The sequence below is a fragment of the Motacilla alba genome, chromosome 1, assembly GCF_015832195.1.
Source record: "Motacilla alba alba isolate MOTALB_02 chromosome 1, Motacilla_alba_V1.0_pri, whole genome shotgun sequence".
NCBI lineage: Eukaryota > Metazoa > Chordata > Aves > Passeriformes > Motacillidae > Motacilla > Motacilla alba.
In genome coordinates this window covers 12,856,799-12,877,337 of record NC_052016.1, presented here as the reverse complement: position 1 = coordinate 12,877,337, position 20,539 = coordinate 12,856,799, and the positions used below count along the sequence as shown (strand labels likewise).

The 20,539-nt window shown below is 43.2% G+C and overlaps 1 protein-coding gene across 1 annotated transcript in view; it reads left to right on the top strand.

Moving 5' to 3' along the window:
• The first annotated feature begins 7,932 nt into the window (after positions 1-7,932).
• POU2F1 (POU class 2 homeobox 1) overlaps positions 7,933-20,539 on the top strand; it is a 103,193-nt gene continuing 90,586 nt past the window's right edge. Inside the window, exon 1 of the mRNA XM_038126885.1 lies at positions 7,933-8,016. Within this exon, the coding sequence (XP_037982813.1) occupies positions 7,953-8,016 (64 nt within the window). The 5' untranslated portion in view covers positions 7,933-7,952. The remainder of the gene's footprint in view (positions 8,017-20,539) is intronic.

Sequence of the window (20,539 nt, the reverse complement as noted above, 5' to 3'; positions counted from 1 at the left end):
TTTTGAATCTTTATCTTATTTTTAAACCTCAGCACTTGGAGCCAAACCCGATACCTTTCTGAAGAAAGAAAGTCACGGTGATACAAGCTGCCTTGCTCGGGCTGCTTCTCCTTCCTATATTTTTCAGTTTTCCCAGATGAGGCCCCAGGATTATTGCAAACGAGTCCCAGGAAGAAATGCTGCTCAATTAGGCGAAAAGAAACTCGAAGGAAAAAAGGAGTAGAGCCAGCAAATTGCTTGAGATAACAATCTCCCCCCACCCGTGTGTCTCTGTAACTAAGAGGATTAGCTGAACTTTCTGTGTCACACCAAAACTGACAATAAGCAACAGTGACTTCCCCCCGCTGGCACTTGTACCTTCACATGTTTCATTTTCTTGCCCACACTACTGCCTTGCCCCTTGCTGATTGTATGACAAACTTGGGGATGAACATGATGGCTCTTTCCTTTCCTTTAAGATTTATGACTCAAAGCCAAATAAAACCCAACTCAAGTTATTACATGCTCTGTTTCCTCCTAACAACAACTCACTTTTAACAGTGTAAGCTAAGCAAGGAAACATGGAAATATGGTCTCCTTGATCTCACCTGATCTATCTGCTGCTAGAGATGCAAACAGCAGCCTCGGGTCTGCCAACACAGGAGCAGGCATAAAGACGTCCCTTGGGAGCAGGACCAAACGTCTGGAATATATAAAGAAGAAGTCCCATCAAAATTCAAAGTAACTGGGGTTCTGTGTAGACGCAGCACTGCCAGCAAGGAGCTGGATGTTTATTTCAAGTTAAGATTTATCATTCTGTGGTAGGAGGACTACCTAGGGTAGTCTCGCAGTGAAAGGGAATAAACTTTGTTGAAGGACTCTGTCACCAGTTATGGAACCAGCCCCACCTTCCTCTGACAGTGGTGTACACATGATGAAAAGAATATGGCTTGTGGCTGAAGATGATCAAACATCAAATTATTCCAGTTTCTAAAGTAAACTAATTCCTTTTGCTGACCTGCACAGAACATCACTCTAAACCTGGTGAACAACTCCATTACCTGAGCCTGCCAGAGAATGTGTACAGAGAGACGAAGTTCTATGAGACAAGGCAAAGGAGGAGCCTTCTCCCAGCCTGCATGTGCTCCCTCCCTTCTCTTCCCGGAGTTTCCACAGAAGACCACAGCAGAAGGTGGTGAAAAATCTGAAAGATGAATGTCTCTGATACCTGAGGGGCTACGCACAGGCACACTGACTAAGTAAGCACCTGTGCCACAGGAAGAAGGAAGTTGAAAGCAAGAAGGAAGCAGAAGAATTATAAATTATTTCACACTGATGTAAAGCAGATACCAGCACACAAAAAGGGAATGTTGTGATAAAACAAGTTGGGATGTGGGACTCAGGTGATCATCACCAGTGTAAGGATTGAAGAGAAATGCTGACACAGCAAAATCTGTAGCAAGTATTAGGGTTGGGTCATAAAATGCATGGGACTTGCCAGTTCTTGTAAAGCATTTTACTGAACTAGGCATCTGTGCTGTGTGCCCTCTCATTGCTACACAACTCCCTGGACCTAAATTAAATCACTATGGCACTTCTGCCATGTTAAACGGTCCGAGCAGGTACTCTCAGGCCACATAAATTCAGTGAAGTAGTGTTTTGGGTGTCCCTGTACAGCTTTATTTGTGATCAAAGGGTATGGTGTTGTGGGGGAGAAATACTTCCAGACAGATTTAGACTTTTACTCCAAAAATCTGTTCAGACTGAGGCATTGTGAAAATTGCCCGGTGTATTGCCACGGGGCAAGACTGCCTTGTCACTCTGCAGCAACCCCTGTCTCGCCTATATTGAGCAGCAGTTTTAGTTCAAAGGGATCCAGGTCCATTCTCTTTCCCCATTTACATGAAATGGGACTAGAGTGGAGCGTGGCAGCCTATTAACAGTGCCCCACAGCACTGCAAGAGTTCTGTCTAGAGAGTGAAGGACACCGTGTCCAATTGAAATTACAGAGGAATTTGGGGTAGGCAGAATGTAATTACACAATTGGAATTTAAACTGTGAAATTAAAAGGAAATATTCAAGGATGAAGGGGCAGAGAGAATCCCTAATCTCCAGCCAGGCTAGGCTGTGTGACAGAAAAGTCCCTTTCTGAAGAGGGAATAAGCAAAGAGCTGTCCTGGAAGAAAGGGAGGTATAGAATAAAGACAATGTTTTCAAAAGCACCCTAACTCCAGCTGTGTGTTTGTTTCATAGGCTATGTCTATTCCACAGAAAACCTTGCGGTTGCTAAAAGGCATCAGATGTGTCCCTCTTGGCCCCCTCTTCACTGAGGTCAAAAACAATTTGGTTCCTCATGTAAGCAGCACCAAAGCATTCCCAAGGTCTACAGCAGAAAGCGTGCTGTACAACTGGTCAAAAAAAGGAGTTCAGCCCCGGTTTTCGTATAAGTACAAACAAGAATTTGCCCTTCTGCCTGAGTTTGTCACACTGCTGGCACTCTTGCTTTAGTATCTGAGCTTTTCCCAAGTCTTAGTTAGTAATCATCCTTACAAAAACCAGGTATTTCTAAGGGTTTTGCTGTAGCAAGGGGAGGAAGAGAAAAATGCTGAAAGCAGATCTGTGACAGTTTTGAGTGGCAACTTGAATCAGGCAATTGTAAATCCCACTCCTTAGAGATCTGAATCAAGTTGTAGGACCTCATTGTTGTCCCGCTCAGAGCAGAGTCACAGGTAAAGATGCAGCCAGCCTTGTGGGTCTCTGGGAGAGGAACAATAACTGCTCAATAGGGTCCTTCAATCAAGGCAAAACAGAGAGAACTGGGGTCTCGTCTTCTTGGGCTGCCCAGCTACACATGCAGCTGAAGACAAATTTCTTAATTTCTCTGCTTTAGTTTGCCATTGCTAAAAAACACAGCAATAATTCTCTAAATCCTCAAAGCTGATGATTTGTAAGATGCAACTGGTTAAAATCGGAAGGTTCAGAAGCTGCATTGATGACAACTATTGAAATGCATACAAAAAACTGAGCTAGAGCTAACGTAAGTGCAGGCAAAGCAGCAGAGTGAGAAATAGATCGAAAAACCCACCTGAAAAGATAATGTCCTTTTAGTAATTACCTCTCCCTTTCCTGAGGATGTGTGAAGGTTCTGAATTACAGGGTTGTTTTTTTTTTTAAATATGAAAATGAAAAACATGCTTCTTTTTGTCCGTGCTCCACTTCTTATCTCCAAAAAAGCAGTTAGCTGCACTTGGGAGGGGCAGAGTATTATGACATGGTACAACTTTCCTGCTATAATTTTATTATCTTTAAGATTCAGAAGAGTGGCAACAACTCTCAGAAATAAGAGATTCAGGATCATCCTTTCTCCAGTCCAGAGACAACACAATAGGGTCAGAACCGAAGGCAGAAAGCAATCTGGTCAAAGGCAGCCAGAGGAGTGTGCAAGGGGAAAAAAACAGCCAATATATGCAGTGGACAGTCTCCATTTCTCTTCTGCTGTTCGTGCTCAGCACTCACAAGGTGCATAGGAAGGAGAACTGAAGAGGGGGAAAGTATAATAATGGAAAGAGACAGTACTGGTGGGTCCCAAGCCTTGGGGATAAGGGTGAACTCTTTTCCATGCTTGGGAACAGGAGGAGGGCGGGGAGCAATGCAGGAGAGAAAGGAAAAACAGCTTTGTGGTTAAAGTACTGAACGGCACAGCCTCTGAGCACCTAGGTGTGAGTCTGTGTCCCACTAATGTCGGCTGTGACACTGGAGGGACTATGCACAGTCTTTACATTGCTTTTCTTCACTTCTCCTTCTCAATCAAGAAGGTACTAATCCTATTTTTCCCTCGTTTTTTCCCTGCCAGCTCTCTAAATTGCAAGCTTTTTGAGACACAGGGTCTTTTGCTATCGATAGCATGTTCAAAAAATAACACTGTAGCAGGGAGGCTGCTGGTTCCTCTGTCAGGTTGTGTATGACGATGAGAAATAGGAAACAGACAGAAGCACACAGATAAGTTTAATTAAATGTGAGACAATCTGTGCAGTCGCCAAGTGAAAGGAATACAGAGGTTTCTGAGGACCTACGTATGAAAACACAAGGGGCAAAGAATGACTGTTTTGAGGCAGAAGCCTCTAATTATCTGGATGACCAAAGGGAAAGCAGAAGTAAACGTGATTCTAGTAATGGGCCCTTATGTAGGAGAGAAATCTCATGTGAAGAAAACAGGATAGAGAGAAGGAGGACATCGTGTGAGAAAAGCAGCATCTGGGATTCACATCTGAGTGGCACGGTGGAATTGGAGCAGAGCAGATAAGTTTGCTCTTAATTTCCCTATACACTAGAGCTGTTTCATGAAAAGGATAATTTCCTTCCCAATGTGCTTTTTGCTTAAATACTGTGATTTGTGGTTTTTGTGCTCCCTGCCTTCCCACCTCATGTTTCTTTTGTCCTCTGCCTCCCTACCTTAAAAAAAAAAAAATTGTCTGTGAAACACTACTGAATTAATTCTAGCAGGACATAGAAAAATCAGAAGGTCACATAGTAATCATAGAAAATTTGGGGTTATGGGCACAAGTCAAGCAGGCCAATTAGGGTTAGGAATTAAGAGGTATCTGGTTCAACATCAAAACAATGGATACAGATACACTGCAAAGCTTTAAAAGATCCTCAGATACCATTTCTTCCCTTTACATGTGGTGTTAATTTTGAACACTGTATTGTTTTTCACCACCATAAAATCTTTTTAAAGCAAAATCCCTGTGAGAGGCAATTCTGTGTGGCTGACAAGTCCAGCCAGAGAACAGAATCACAGGGTCCTGCTCGCTGCTCGCTGCTCTGGGCTCTGTTTCAGCGCATACTTCACCACCAGTGTGAGCCCAGTCTCACTGACTGCAGCTGAACAACCAACTTTCTTACTTATGTCTTTTTGTGAAATGAATCCAGAGTGCTCAGCCCCTCACAGGACTAAGCCTTGTATCATCTTTATGTCCAATTATCTCAAATTTCAAGTATTTCCAGCAAGTTGCTCATGAGTAAGACACCAATCGGGCACTATGTGGCACTCACAATTGAAAGAGAGGTAAAATTTATCTGATAAATTATTCATCACTAATGATTTGGCCAGCTTTCCTGGATATATAGCCACAGGGATGTATGACACCTTGGGGAAGGCATCAGATAGAGATGCATTCAAAGAAAACTAGAGGAGAGGATGCAGACATAGATCCAGACTAATCTTTACAGGGAGAGGGAAAGCACCTATGTGGCTTGAGTGAATTAAGTTCTCTTTATAGGTTGTCAATTAGAAAACACAGAGCAGATTAATAACTCCCAGAAAATGACCAAAAAACCCCAACAAACAAACAAACAAAAAAACCCCACCAAAAATAAAAACACCAAACCACTAGCAACTACTTGTTTTCAGACATCTTTTCTGCGGTAGCTGTGGGTTCCAGCTAAGTGTGCAGAAGCTGAGCGAGAGCAAAGGCTAAATCAGGTGTGGTAATGGGAGCAAATTCTCCCCAGCAAGAAGCTGCTGGGATCAGGGAAGAGGTTACTGGGAAGTGGCATGCCGGACTGAGAAGAGTCTTTGGGTGAGATAGGGAGATACAGGAGAGAATATTCAGCGTAGGCAGGATTAGAGCTGCTGTGCAGAGTCTTAATCTAGGCAGCCCTTTCTCTACACGTTTATCTGTCCTGGTGCAGCCCCTGCGTGCTGCAGTGCTGGTATAACCTGGCCATAAAACTGGATTAACTGGCCCGCGAGGATCATGGCTGAACTGAAGAGGAGCACGACAATATGCCTTTGTTTACATGTTCGCTCCTGCGAGTGCAACACAGATCTTCAGGAGACAAAGTGCTTAATTGCTGGTTTAGGGTGTCAGCAAATGAATGTGCATGAGTAGGACTGGTGTTAGGGGAAGGTTTTTTGCTCTTTCACAGTGCAGTCCATTTCTGCTAGTGTTTTCTGCAATAACAAGAGGTTATTTTATAGGATGGCAAGAAAAAAAAATCCCATTACCAGAAGACCTTATTTTTAAATAAAAATGACAAAATTACCTTTCTGATTCACCCCTTGGAGATACACCCTGCTGTCTCCCTCATTCAGCCTTTCTTTTTTGGCTCTCTCCTACCAATGAAAAAAATCTAGTGGCTTTCTCTGATACGACTCCTTATTTCTTCAGCAACAGCATGCAAGAACAGATCCCCGACAGTTCCTCTTACTCCACGATGTTTTGCACCCCAGAAGAAAATCCGGCTTGGACTCTGACCCATCTGAGTTAATGACTCTTGAAAAACGTTAAGACTGAGTCCTTAATGAATGCCATTCTACACCAGCCTCCCTTTCTGCTTTTTCTGGAAGTACATTACAAAGCTCAGGGATAAAGTGTATGTATGCAATATTAAAATGTGAGTAAGTTTTATTTTTACTCTGCCAAATCTGTCAGGAATTTACAAAGTTTTGCCACTCTGGCTAATTGTTCATCCTGATTAGCAAGCTTTGAATCTAAAGCTAATTTTATTTGTTGGTCCCTCTGGTCTCATATTTACTCCCCTTTAACGAGGGAGGCATGAAACCCGACTCCCCTTCCAGGATGATTTCACGCGGGAAGCGTAAGAGGATAAAGTATTTGAGAAAAGCACCCCAGGAGCATTGGGCTGCCCAGAACGAGGGAATGTTGGGGTGGGGTTTTTTGAACAGAGGAGAATCGCTTCCGTGCAATCACTTTTCTGGAGGAAAACCAGACCCTCGCTCAGGCACTCTCCTCCATGGGAACCACAGGTTCTGCGATTCCATTTTCCCTGGATTCAATTCCTCTTTATTCATAGGAGGTTAGTCCTGCCCAAGGGGAGTACCTTGGTGCAGGTGCAGTCCAGACGGGTATTTCCACACCACCACTCACAGACACAGCAGCCGTTCACTGGGAGGCTTCTGACCAGCATCTGTCCCCCATAGATTATTCCAAGCTTTACCCCCCAAAAATCTCCCTACCTGTCCACTACTGATTACCTCAGTTTACCTCAAAATCTTTTCTCTGCCCTATAGATTACCTCAGCTTTTACCTCCAAAATATGAATTTTGTCCCTGATAATTACCTAGATGACCCAGCATGAAAATCCAATGGCTACGTTTACCTTAGCCCCAAATTGTTCATTCTGGCCCTAAAGATTCAATCAGATTTTTCCTGCAAAATACTTCTTTTTCCTTACAGATAACCTCAGGTTTTCCCCCCAGATTTTTCCCTGTCACTAGTGATTACTCATTTTTACCTTAATATGTCCATTCTCTCCACTAGAGATCATCTCAAATTTTAGCCCCACTATTTTCCCTTCCCATCCACTACTGACAGACAGCTTTGGTTTTACCTCAATGTGTCACTTCCCTCCCCTACAGATTAACACACATTTTACCCACCAAATTTCCTCTTCCTCTCCACTCCTAATTACCTCAAATTTACGTCTAAATGTTCATTTTCTCCCCTCAAGTTTTATCCCCAAAACCTTTCCTTCCTGCCCACTACAGACAAGCTTGTTTTCACCCCAACACGTCCATTCTCTCCCTCCTACCTAATTTTTCCCCAAAAACACTCAATTTGTCCCCCTGTAAATTACCTAGATTTTACAACCATAAAAAAAACCCTAATGACCACGGGGAAGACCTTTTTTGAGGGGGGGGGGGGTCGGACCGCTCCGTGCCCTGAGGGGGCGCGCGGGGGGCGCCTCAGTGCGCACGCGCCTCCCCCATCGCCCGCCGGCGGCTCGGGGGGAGCGAGACGGTCCGGCCGCGCTGCGCATGCGCGGCGCCGCTCCGCGCCCTCGCCGGGAAAGCGGCCGAGGAGAAGGGAGGGGAGGGGGGGAGCGCAGAGTCCGACGCGCATGCGCGGAGCGGCGGCGGCGGCGCGGGCAGGGAGGGAGGAGAGAGGGAGGGGAAGGGGAGGGGGGAGGGTTTATCGCGCGGCCGATTTTTGGTTAAAATATTCAAAATGGCGGACGGAGGAGCAGCGAGTCAAGATGAGAGTTCGGCGGCGGCGGTGGCGGCGGCGGCAGGTAATCATTACTGCGTTTTACATATTCATATTCATACTCGCGCGCGCGGGGCGCACCCCCCCCCCCCCGCCCGCCCGCCCGGCCCCGCTTAGCATAATTTATTAGTACTCAGGATTATTATAATTAACGGCACAGGAGGGAGCGGGGGGGGGAAGGAGAAGGCGAAGCAGAGCAGCCTCCCCGCGCTGGGGAGACACACACACACACACGCACACACCGTCCCTCCCGCACACGGAGCCCGCACGCCGGGGCACCGGCCATGGGGCGATGGGCGGCGGCGGCGCGGCGAGGCGGAGGGGTCGGGCCGGGAGGGAGGGGGGACACACACGCCGGGAGGGAAGGGGGAGGCAGCCCCACACCCAAAAGCGTTCGGGGGTGGCTCGGCTGCCACCCGGCCCGCACGCCCACAATAAACCCGCTTTACATATTCATGGAGTGGGGGGGGGGGGGGGGGAGGGAGGGATGCTGGAGGAGCGATCCCCGCGGGTCGCCCGAGTGGGGCAGGGTCCCCCCGGCGGCGGGGCGGAGGGGGCCGGGGATGTTGGCCCCTGGCTGGGGCCTGGGGAGGCAGATAGAGTCGGTTTCCTTACCACTCCCCTCGTTGCCCCCCTTCCCCGCAGCACACCCCCCGCTCCCCCCCCCCCCAGCCGGGGTTTATTTCCCCAGAGCCTGGGCCTTGCAGCGTGGGGTGGGTGGGTGCGGGGAGGGGGGCAGGGGGAGAGCGCGGTTCGGCTTCTCGGTTTAAAGCTCCCCCCCTCCCCTCGCAAGGGGCGGGTTCGGTGGGGGGTGACTGCGGGGTGCACGGGCAGAGCCCCCCCGAGCCTTTTTCCGGCGGGAGAGGCGCCCCCCGAGGACTGGGTTTGCCTCCCACCCCCGAGGGCCGGGTCCGCTCGCCCCGAGGGCCGGATCTGCCCCGGCGGTGTTTGCCCCGCTCCCCCTTTGCCCCAGGGCACGGCGGTGCCGGTCCCGTCCCTCTCCCCCGCGCTCTCCCTCTCTTCCCTCTCTCTCCTTCTCATTTGAATAATGTCTAATTCGGGGAGGTTTATATTATTGAAATGGCCGCCCGGCTTTCCCCGCCTCTCATGTTTAGTAATTCAGACCTTTAATAACAGCCACTCAGAGCCCAACGCCGTGTTTATATTTTACATTCGCCCCATGTGCTTTTGTGGTTCAATATGATTCTTCTTTCTCGCTCTCTCGCTTTTTTTTTTAAATTTTCTTGGCAAACCCACAGGGCCCCGAGATCAAACCCAGGCTGTGTGAGGAGAGGAGGGGGAGAGCCAGGCCCCGGCTCCTCTGGCAAGCGCCTAGGCCTCACTCTGCTGCTTGATTTATTTACTAATAACCAAAATGACCCCCCCATCTCCACTCCACCCCTGCCAGCAAAAACAAAACCCTCCTGGGGCTTGAGCAGCATCAGATCTGCTCATAGATTCTCAAACACTCATGTCTTTTAAATAAGGAGCTTATTTTTAATTTATAGCAACTCAAGACTGTAAAGCTGTTCCTTTCATATCTGCTTTTCAGAGGCTTGGGCATTTTTGGTCCCTTTGTCCTTGATTCTTTTCCTTAAAGGAGAGTTGCTTCTAATTTACGTTTCCTGGCACTGAGAGGGCTATAGAAGACACACTCAAAATCTAAACAGCTTTCCTCTTCCCTCTGAACACAAACAGAATTGAATACATTGAAGATAATCTTATTCACCTTCTTTTTGCTTAATGTGGATGAGGTCTAACAGTGCACTGTGTCAGATGCTTTTGTCACTGCTTGTATCTTTGACTGTTCTGGGTTGAGGTTTTTTTTTTTTTTTTCCTCTCTTTCATTTAGATTTTGCTTTCAAGACAGAAGATACCACTAGGCAGTGCAGGGTCTAGAAAGGAAGATAAGTTTTCTGTGATTGTGTCATAAGAACGCCAAGTGAAAATTGAATTTAATCCTCTTAAATTGTCTGGAGTAATTCAGTTTTAAACCAGATATTAGTCTACTTAGAAATAAAACAAATGGGCTACTTGATTAGGGGGCAGCAGTAATTTAAAATAGAAAATATTTATGCAGGGATGGCTTTCAAATAAAACTGTGTAGGTTTTCATTAGTGACCATTGTTTTCACCCTGTGGAGAAAAAGGACCGAACAGCAGGGTACTTCAGGGTAGCAGTGCCAGATTAGCATGTAAACATCTTTGAAACACTACTAGGAAGAGCATTCACGTGCAAGTGCAGATGGCGTATTTCGTAGTTTGGTTCTAAATTTAATTTGTCACAAAATACTGCACTGCAGCTAATGAAAAGCATTTTGATTTAAATAATAACGACTCAGATTATTTACCCTTTTTTCTTCACCCTCAGCCAAGACAGGCCTTGAATACAAGAGGAAAAAAAAAAGCTGTAGAAGCTGTAATGAGACTGTTCAGGTGACTGACTGTTTCACAGACCAACAGCACAAGGCTGGCTGGACAAAAAGCAGTAATATGATTTCATGCCTTAAATAGCATATGTTTTTGCACTCGCTTCACAAGATGTGGTCAAGCCGATGATGTCATTGGCCAGAGGACAAGGTGCAGTTAATTTGATTTATTGACCTGGGGTGAGGTGTAGCACTGAAACCTTCTCATAGGGAAACCATTTATCTGAGGACAATTTCCTTTATAGCAGCAATTTAACCACTGCTGAGACTGTAGATATTTTATCCAGCATGATAAAAATGTACATTGCATCTTGCAAGCAAAATTTCTTTGTCACTGGCGTTTTAGTAATTTTTATAGAGTGGAATACTGGACAGTGGCCTTGTGTAGTCTTATGGCTTAGCTGAGGTTTGCAACGCTGAATTCGGGTATTTACATGCCAAAATACAGATGTATTTCTCTCAAACATGTATCTGTGTACCTGTGTTGCAGCTTAACATTTTACTGGTATATGCTGGGGATAGAAATGTTTCTTTACCTGTGAAGCTCCTAGGTAACATGTTAGCATAATGCACCTTTTCCCAAACCTTGGCATCACCTTCACTTTTCAGAAGGTGCCCTGACTGCTGTGTGGGTATTACTGCTCAGTCTTGAGTGTTTGTCTGAGTCTCAGACTTCTGTGTTAGTTTGTCACTGGCAGGTGTCAGATTTTAAGCTGCTCCTTGGACCATCTATGTGTGTGTTAGGTCACAGAATAAAAGAAACTTTTTTTTCTCTATTGTCTACCTGGCTGTTGTGATAATGGAGGGTTGTGCTACTGTTACAGTGCTTCCTATTTGTTATCAGGAGAATATACTCTATTTTGGCTGTCTTTTCAGCTTTTAATTTATTAGAGACAGAAGGAAGTGTCCTCCTGTGAAATAGTTCCACCGCCTGATTACATCTACTCAGTTATTAAGGTGATGCTGCATTTTTTATCTTATCTTTTTTTCCTTCTCTTTTTCAAAACTGACCAAGACTTAGCAGTCTGACAGCTGGTTGGAAAACAGGCCAAGCTATGCTAGTAGCCATGCTGCTGCATGTGAAGCAGAATTGGGAAAGGTGTGTGTCAGGATGGTTTTAAAACAGGAGAAGCTAGATCTCCCCTCTTGCTTCCCAGAAGGAAGGGGAGGAAAAATCTAAGCTTCCCACCCTGTTATTTAAATAGGAAAAAAAATCTCAGGTTTGCTGTCACTATCAATTCCTCCAAGATTAGCCTGCAGCCGTAATTCAAGCAGTGAATTACTGGCTCCCTGATGCTGGATGTGGATACCTTGTGAATGCTTGTCTTGGCGAGCAACGGTGGCTTGACGGGATCGGTGAGGTTGCTTTCACCTTGGTCTGTCTGTTAAGCCCAAGGAAGCACCAGCATACTCTGTGTAGGGAGTCCCTTTTGTGTGAAGAACTGCTGTTCCTACTTTGGCTTGATCATAATAATTTATTGCCCAGAAAAATGAGGTTTGGAATACCATTGTCACTGAAATAATAGTTGTCAGATTTCAAGCAGTAAATTCCACATTTAGAGTAGCACACTTTTGCTGTTTTCTTTATATCTAGATGTGTGAGGATGCAAAGAGTTCTGGAGTAAATGTTTTTCCCATGCTGTCCGGGATGTTTTTGTTGGGTTGATCTGTCATCCAGTTTCTTGCTGTTAAATAGGGTGCAAGTCCCTCTTAGGCAGGTTTATTTACTCTCCTGGTTTTCTGGCAAATTAGCAGTAGCTTTTTGTAGCATGCACTGAGTTTTCATTTGCTTTCCTTTAATATTTGACTCCTTTGGTGTTCAAGATTTCAAAACAGGTTGCAGCATTATCTTCTGTTCCTCTTAAACTCTTGTTGCCCTCAGGACAATAATCTCGGTATTTCTACTTTATACAGCTGACAATTAGGCAGCCTCTGCTCCTTGCACTTACAGCTTTATTATTTTTATCTTGAGAGAATCAATGACAGTCCTGGCAAATGATGTCTTTTTTGACATACAAATTTTGAGTCTTGGTGACAAAGCTGTTGTCAAAAGAAGGTGTTGAACAAAATTAAGTATGACTTGAGTGTCCCAAATGTGATGTGCTTGGCTGTGCTTAAGCTGGAATGTGAATGAAAGACTATCTCGTGTTGCTGGATAGACTTACAGTGCTGGCTGTTCACTACTGCAGAGATTTGCTTCTGTGTTAACAAATCCCCCCCTTTTCCAAATGTGCTTCATTGTTATACAGAGCAAGTTAAATGTGGGAATTGTTGGGCTAAGTGTAGGAGATAAATTTAAGGGAAGATACTGGTCTCAGGGTGTATTAAATAATTGCTGGCATTTCACATGAAATGGTTTTACAATGGAAATCTGAAGGGAAAAGGATCTGTAGATGTATTTTCCTTTTTGTGGCTCTTTGCATTAAATTTCTTGAATTGTGTGAATAGGCCCTCATGCTGCTTCATGTGCACTTATTTTTCTCCATAGAAAAGGAAATAATTACTTAAGATCTCAGTATTATTCCTTTCCCTAGTTTCTTATTTCACAACTATCTAGGAAATACCTACATTTGTTAACTATATTATGTATGTGAGCTTTGTAGTGCATTAGAAAGACTTTGCAAAAGGAGTTTTTTATGGACTGCTACCGACTAATTGAATTCGTTTAGGGTTAGTAACACAGTTGAGTGATGAAGTGTTGGTTTGGTGTAGAGGATTTACTGGGTTCCAATCCTGAGTTTGTCACCAATTTTGCTTGCTTTGCTGTTCTGGGCTAAATCTGTGTAATGGGAATTAGAGAGCACATTTTCACAGGGGTGTTGCTGGGAGAGAAATTAGCTAATGTTTCCTAGTGTCTCTGAGGGTAAGAGAGCTGTGATTCTTGTGCTTTTACATGCAATCATCCAGGCTGGTGCCCAGGTCGAACTTTGCCGAGGATGTTTCAGTGCTGGCACTGTTGGCACACTCCTGTCAGCCATGGAGGCCTCCCGTTGTACAGGCACAGATTACTGTCAGTTCTAACTATGGTGTGATGCAGATCTGCTCCAGGGTATGCGGTTCAGTGACAGCTTAAATCAGCCCCAGCCTGTCCTCATCTCCCTGTGTGTTCCTGCCTCCTTCCCTGCACTGGTGCAGATGCTTGCTGGATTCCTTTGCTGAGCTAGTTCAGGGAATTAAATTGGCAGAAAACAAGCCTCGCCAAAAATAATGAATAGGTTTTTTGATGGTTTAGCTCTTTGAACTGGCTTACAGTGAGATTAGACAAATAGCAGTACCAATCGAGGAAGGGAACAGGAAGCACATGTGTTGACCCAAGTCATCTCATAATTTCATTCTCTCTGATGCCTTTCCTGTTGGCATAAATGGGGACTCATGCTCTCAGCCATGTGATCCTACCATTTACTTGGCACCTGTCCTAGGACTTAACTGGATTCCAGGATGCCCCAGGTTAACTTGTTAACCTGGTGGAAAACTAGCTCCAGATCGTGTTATGTCTTTGGTTTGTGAAATTGGCTCCAGAAAGACCTTTAACTGCAAGCGAGGGGGTAGGAAGAGCCATTGAGTGAAAGTGGAGGAAGGGAAAGGAAGCTTCCTCCTTTCAAAAGCAGCAGTATTCTGGTTAGCTTCGTTATATAGCTTTGCTTTTAGATTGCTATAAACCACTGTGAAACCGCAGTTGATTGGGTTGATGAACTGCACTTGATTTAAAATGGTACTGGCCAAAGGGAAGCAGTGGGAATGTACAGCTGTGGGCACCATGCTGGACCTTCTCTTTTAGCAGTAGGCTGTGTATAGATCGTGGAAGCCAGAAATGGAACTGCACCTAAGTAGAATAGCAGCTTGGAAACCAACAGATGTTGAAAGTTTGGTGTGGTTTGTACTGTCATAGGTATGATTGCATTAATGGTAGCAAGGGCAGAAGCTCCAATAAAAATAGTGGATGAGACTATTAAGTAGTTCCCATTATTTTAGCGCTGCTTATAGCGAGACAAGTCTCTAGAAGGGACTGTGGTTTAGAGGACATATTGACAAAAGTACGTGGGAAATTACAGACACCATTACTTCTGCTAAATTTTGGACTGACATCCTTGTAAAGCAACCTTAAAAAAAACCCCACCAAACCCAAGCATAAGTGCTTCAGCCATTTAATATGATCACTCTGAGGCAGATTTATCTTTTCTATAAATTGTAATATTGTGACAAGAAACCTTTTGCTCATCATTCCTTTTATTTTTTTCTTCCCAGAAATCTGATTTGGCTGTATAGAGATGAAGTAGTATATATAGCATGTTTGACACTGTATGACAGGGCATGAAGCTTTGGAAAAGGAAGATGTTAACATCTGAGTTACTAAAATAGTAAATACAGTTGAAGACTTAAAAATAAGTGTAGAAAAACCTGTTGAATCAGGCTAGAGGTGTAGCTTGATTCTTTTTCCTCCTCCTTTTCGTTGAGGGCTGCTAGGAAGTCACCATCTTTTTTGCAGTGAGCTCCTTCGCTGTTTGTTCTCTTTGTCCTTTCGATGATTCAGTTTTATTTGAAAAATACCACGTGACTTAGTAATTTGTGCCTGACCATACCAGTGTGAAGTTGTGGCTTTATACTACTTGGCTGCAGCAGAGGGAGAGGAGTGTACAGTGAATTCAGGTAGAAATGATTCACGTTTGAATCACTCGTTTCTACATTATTAGTTAATACAGTCTACTGAATGGGAAATGAGATTCAAGTTTCTTTCAGGAATTCTGTTGGCAAAGATTTGTTTCTGAGTATTCATAATTTTGTTTGTTTCTTACCTGCTGATCTTTAGTAGGTTATTGCTTTTATTTGAATTTTCAAATGTGAGTTTAAATAGACACTTGAATTTTTCTAAGGCTGTAGAGAGATGGATATGCCAGTAAATGCTGCCTCCCCTTCCTGCCAGCTCCTCTGGGAGCATTTCCCACCCCATCTTCTGATGCATGTACACACACCTGCATGCACATATGCTTTGGAAAAAGTAACAGAAAGGTTGGGCTGGGGACAGCTTCTTCTAGCCCTGATTGGAGTAGTAGAAGACCTTACTGTTTCTGATTGTTGGTGTTTCCTGTTCTTCTAAACCTGTTAGTAGATATTTCTGTTTGGGTACTTTTCAATCCATTTCAATTAAAATCAGCTGAGTTATTAAAGGCTTTGATTTGAATTGCCTAAAGTAGCCCAGATCATTCAGATTGAAACCTGTGAGGGATGCTTGGAGTTGCTTTGTCATCTCATCTGAGGATACAGTTCATGTTACACTTAATCCAATTGAAGGGTGGGCTGCTGCCCAAAAGAAGAGGGAACATAAGCATGGTAAGTATTTGGCCATAACTCTGTGGACTGTTGTCCCTTTTGAGAGGGACTCTGTAACTGTCCTCTGGCTTCTTGCAGAAATGTGTTGGGATTGTATGAGGAGATGGGAGGTAGGAGTGCAGAGGGAACAGTAGCTTTCCACTTGTAACATTTGTTTCTGAATGAAGGTGTCTGTTGGCAGTGTTGGAAATGTGTGGCCCTTTTAAGGTATTATTGACTTCGCAATGATACTTTCCTGTTTTTAATGAATTTATGTTGATCTGAACTACAAAGTTTAAATTGTTTTATTTCCAGTATCCCAAGTGAAGCATGCAACGTACAAGTAATTTCCCTTAAATTGATTTTATAATAAGAACATCTTTACCTGCTGTTCCATTTCAGTCCCATTACAGATATTTTAGACAGCTTATGGCAGCAAAGATAGCTCAGCTTGGGAGTTCAGAAGTATCTTTTGGAACAGTGGAGAACTTCTGCATATTTAGTCTGGGATTTAGTAGCTTCTGACTTCAAATCAGTCACAGTGTGTCACATCCCAGCTTGAATCTCTTAGTCACTAACCTTAATTCAGCTCCTGGTTTCCTGCCAGGATGGCTTTGCTTTGGTTGGGATGGGTGTGCCAAGGTAAGGAAGAGAAGACATCAGCTGCCAGGCTGCAATGATGCCCATGAACCCTGGACAATTGCTGCCCTGGACAAACATGGCCAAGTAGCATGATTGTAAGACAGGCTTCTAGTAAAAATTCTCATGGGAGAACACATCAGGTGGAAGAATGTAAACTAGAAGCCTGATGCTTTTCCGGATTGGTTTTATTCAGTTTTGCAGAAAGTGAGTCTCCTAAAGTTGCAGAAATTTTTCATGTATCTGTTCACCCCTTTTCTTTTTTCAGTTTGTGCAAAGGGGTACAAAGAAAAGCTAACCTGTTGTTCTTTACTTCTGTCTCAGTCATGTGCTGGGCTGCAACTTGGCATTTGGGAGTGCAATCAAAGGAGCTGTCCCTGTGCTTGTCCTGTTTTTATAGTCTTTCATAGTTGCCTGTTGTTGGAGAAGAGTCAGGTAGATAGATCTCTGGTTAGAGCCAGGATGGTGATCTTAGTTCTCTTCCAAACAAAAAGAAAACATCTTCCCATTTATTTCCCAGTGCATCCTAAGTTTTGTACCTGACTCCTTTCCTAAATTGTTCAGGAGCACTGGAAAAGAGTTTAAGCAAGATGATGTTCCTTGTCTGCTCTGCATATTTTAGCTCTGGGGAACAAGTGTGAAGTTGCTCCAAGCGCTTTCCTAATAATTTTTGATTCCCTACCAGGGAGTTGCAGAACTAGCAGCTCTTTTTGCTCTCCACATTTGTGCATATAAGAGGGTGTGTGTTAAAAATTCAGTGCTTCTATTACTACTTCATGTAAGAAAGAGATTCACAACTGGGCAGATTCTCAACTCCTTAAAATAAGTTGAGGGTCTTGAGTATGAGAATTATCCTACAGACAGAGGCTGCAGAAACCTGTAGATTTTGAGTTGTTTTTATTTTCAGGCTATTCCTTTACTCATTACACTGGGAGATAGTGACATTGTAAAGAATATCTCCTCTCAGTTCTAATAAATTAAAATGCTGTGTTTTATCATTTTGTGATTCAATTTGGTTAGGAACCCTGTTGCAATGTGGGCGCATCTTACGTGGTTCAGTTCAGTGGTGCATAAGGGACTGGTTCTAAATATACTAAGGTGTGAATAAAGGCCAGTGCCTCAAAACTTGCTGAGATCATGATTTAGCCATGCCTGGTTAGAAAAAAATATTTCATTAATATCATTCTCAGCACAGTTAAAATTGAAAATGGATCCAGGCACATGTTGTAACCCATTTTAATGGTATCTAGAGTAAACATAACTATTTCTAAACTACCAGCTAAATTTAGTGTATATAGCATTGTACTTAAGTGCTTTTACACTCAAGTTTCCTGTAATTGTGGATGATGGACTCCCAACAGTGGAAAGAATTTGCTGTATGGAAGTTTGAATAAAGGACTTATAATAGTTGTTTGGCATCTTAAATCCCCTAGCCTTTCTCAACTTGGTTTGCCGGGGGAAGAGAGGAGGATCAGGTGGTGTTTCTTTGTGTTATGCTGGTCTCTAGTTAGGTTTCCAAGTGGTTTGGGCTTCTCTACAGATCCTAGCAGAACATTTTTAGTTGTTTAGTTATTCTGTTATAATAGTGATACATGATAATAGTGACACAAGAAAAAATACCATGTGCAGAGGTGGGCCAGCACCTACATCTTTGCATTCCCCTATCTGGTATTAACATAAAAGTTAGACTTAACAGAAGGACTGTTGGGGAAGACCTAATTTAACAAGTTCATTTCAAGGTCATATAAAAAGCTTTGTAAAGTATTGAGATAATCCATAATTTTCTGTGTGCACTCAGAGAAGACACGTTAGTTGCTTAAGGGATCAATTAATCTGTCAATCTTTCAAACAGCAAAATCAGCTGCAGACACAGTGGGTTCTTTTATTATTAAGCAGTGATTTCATATTGTCTAAGAGCTGGAAATGCAGTGTATACTAATGAGGAAGGGAATGTCATTGCCATTTGTCCTGTGTTTATATCACAGATAGGTTTGTGAACTATATAATACGGACTCTTAAGTTTATACTCAGTTGCACCGAAGAGGATTCTGCATTTGCGATGTACCTTGAGTGAGGTTTTATCAACTTCCTTAGTTGTCTGCATTTGTGGCAGTTGTTTTGACTGAATTTGTTGTATTAAGATGTGTGGTTGGAATCACAGTTGTATTCACCAAAGGCAGCATCTGTTCCTAAGACTTTTAAAAACCTTTGAAAGACTGTTCATTTCCTTACATTTCTGTGGGAGGGAGCGCATTGGCACACTCCATGATTTCCTTAGAATGTGCTGTCAACTCTAATAATTTACCAAGTACACTTCATATTGTGGAACATGAGTTAAACTTGGGATTGTTGTGGTGTCATCATTTGAGCAATAGTCATCATTCTTGATTGTGTGAAGTATTATTACGAGAACACTGAGGACAGAGGCATGGGATATAGGGATATAGGATACAGCTGTCTTGTAATCCTCAGTATCTGAAACTCCTGATTTTATTGTTTGTATTCTCTTTGTCCAGTGCTCATTTGTTGAGACAGTCCTTATAAAGAGGCAGGAGAGAGCAGGTTACTGCAGTAATTCTGGCCTTTCTTTTTTGTGTCATCGGTGTGCTTGATACCAGTAGAGAAAGTGTCCTACAAAGGCACCAAGCCAATGTGGAAATGGGCTGTTAATTGGTAACTAGGGCAGTTTTGTTTTGTTAGAAGCTGAGAAAACCCCATCAGTGTGTACTGAAACTATTTAGACACGCTCACTAATTACATATATTTATGTATAAGTGTTCTTTGGTCCAGTGATAATTTATAGATTGCTCTTTAAGAACCATTGAGGTAGCAAATAAGTATACTTTACCATACAGCATGGTCTGTTTGTTAAAATTTGTTTTGATGCAATTTCTTTGGGGCTAATCAACCATAAGGTTGAACTGTGAAACACTATCTGCTATCACTGACCTACAGCTCTTGACTTTTGTATTCAGCAGGTTAATTTGAAGAAGTTAATTCTCAGATGTGCTTTCCTTCATGTGCCTTTTAAATACTGATTTATTCCCACAGATATTTCAGTTTGCAACATCAAATGGGGCACTTGCACATTTTATATATAAGTGCTACTCAAAAACATAATTGTGACCTGATAAATCACTTCTTTTTCATTTTTGGAGCTTTTAAATTTGTAAATGAGGAGGAGCTGGAAAGAGCTTCATGTGAAATGGGACTGTTCAGAGGAAAAGGGCTGAGGTTTTTTATTTACAAGGAAGCTGTTGTGGGAGCCCTGCAGATTTGAAGCTCTGTGTTTAGTCAGTGCATGAAAAAACCACGGCTGGGGTTCGAAGGCGCTGCTGGTGCACTCCTTAAACAAAGGGAGCCATGGGTTCCAAAGGTGGAATATATTCTTTATCAGTTAGTTCTGCTGCTGTGTGACAGTTCCAGTTTGGCTGTCTCTGGCTTGTTGAAATAAGAAATGAAAAATGTTTACTGGAGGATTTTTGATTCTTTTTTCCCTCTGTTTCGTGTCTAAACTGAGTTTTGTTGTATATGACTGCAGTCATATGCATAGGAGAGGAAAACACAAGAAGAACTACTGTTCTGGAAAAACTGAGGAACACTGGAAGAAAACCATAGTTTTTTTCAATTAGACTCTTTTTATCATGTGTATCAGACCTCTTTGTATGTGTCATTGTGTTAAAAAAGTCTCACACTGGGTGAACAAAACAAGAGGTATAGAAAAAGCAGTCCACTTGCAGTAATATCTTATTTCCTGTGTAGTTGACTGGATTTTTGTTCAAATAAGAACATTTATTTTTGTGGCAGCACGGGTACTCCTTGATTCTGCAGTGAAGGCAGTATTCTGTGCTTGATACTAGCTAGTTGCCATGGCAACAATTATGATGTCATGAATTCAGCACAGTGACTTCACTGCAGTGTACTTTATCTCTATTCTCAGTTTTCTTCAGATCTTTCTAGCAAACCAAAAAGCACCTACATGTCATAGTGTGACTTGTTTATAATGTGATTCAGCCCAGAAAGTTTGCTGATAGGCAGGAAGAGGAGAATACATTTTTTAATCACTCAAATGTGGTTTTCATCTGAGAGAAATGTATTTTTAAAACTGAAAACGTGAGAGTAGCAGTGTCCTGTTATGTCTCTTCTATCAGAATCACTTGTTCAATCCTGGCTT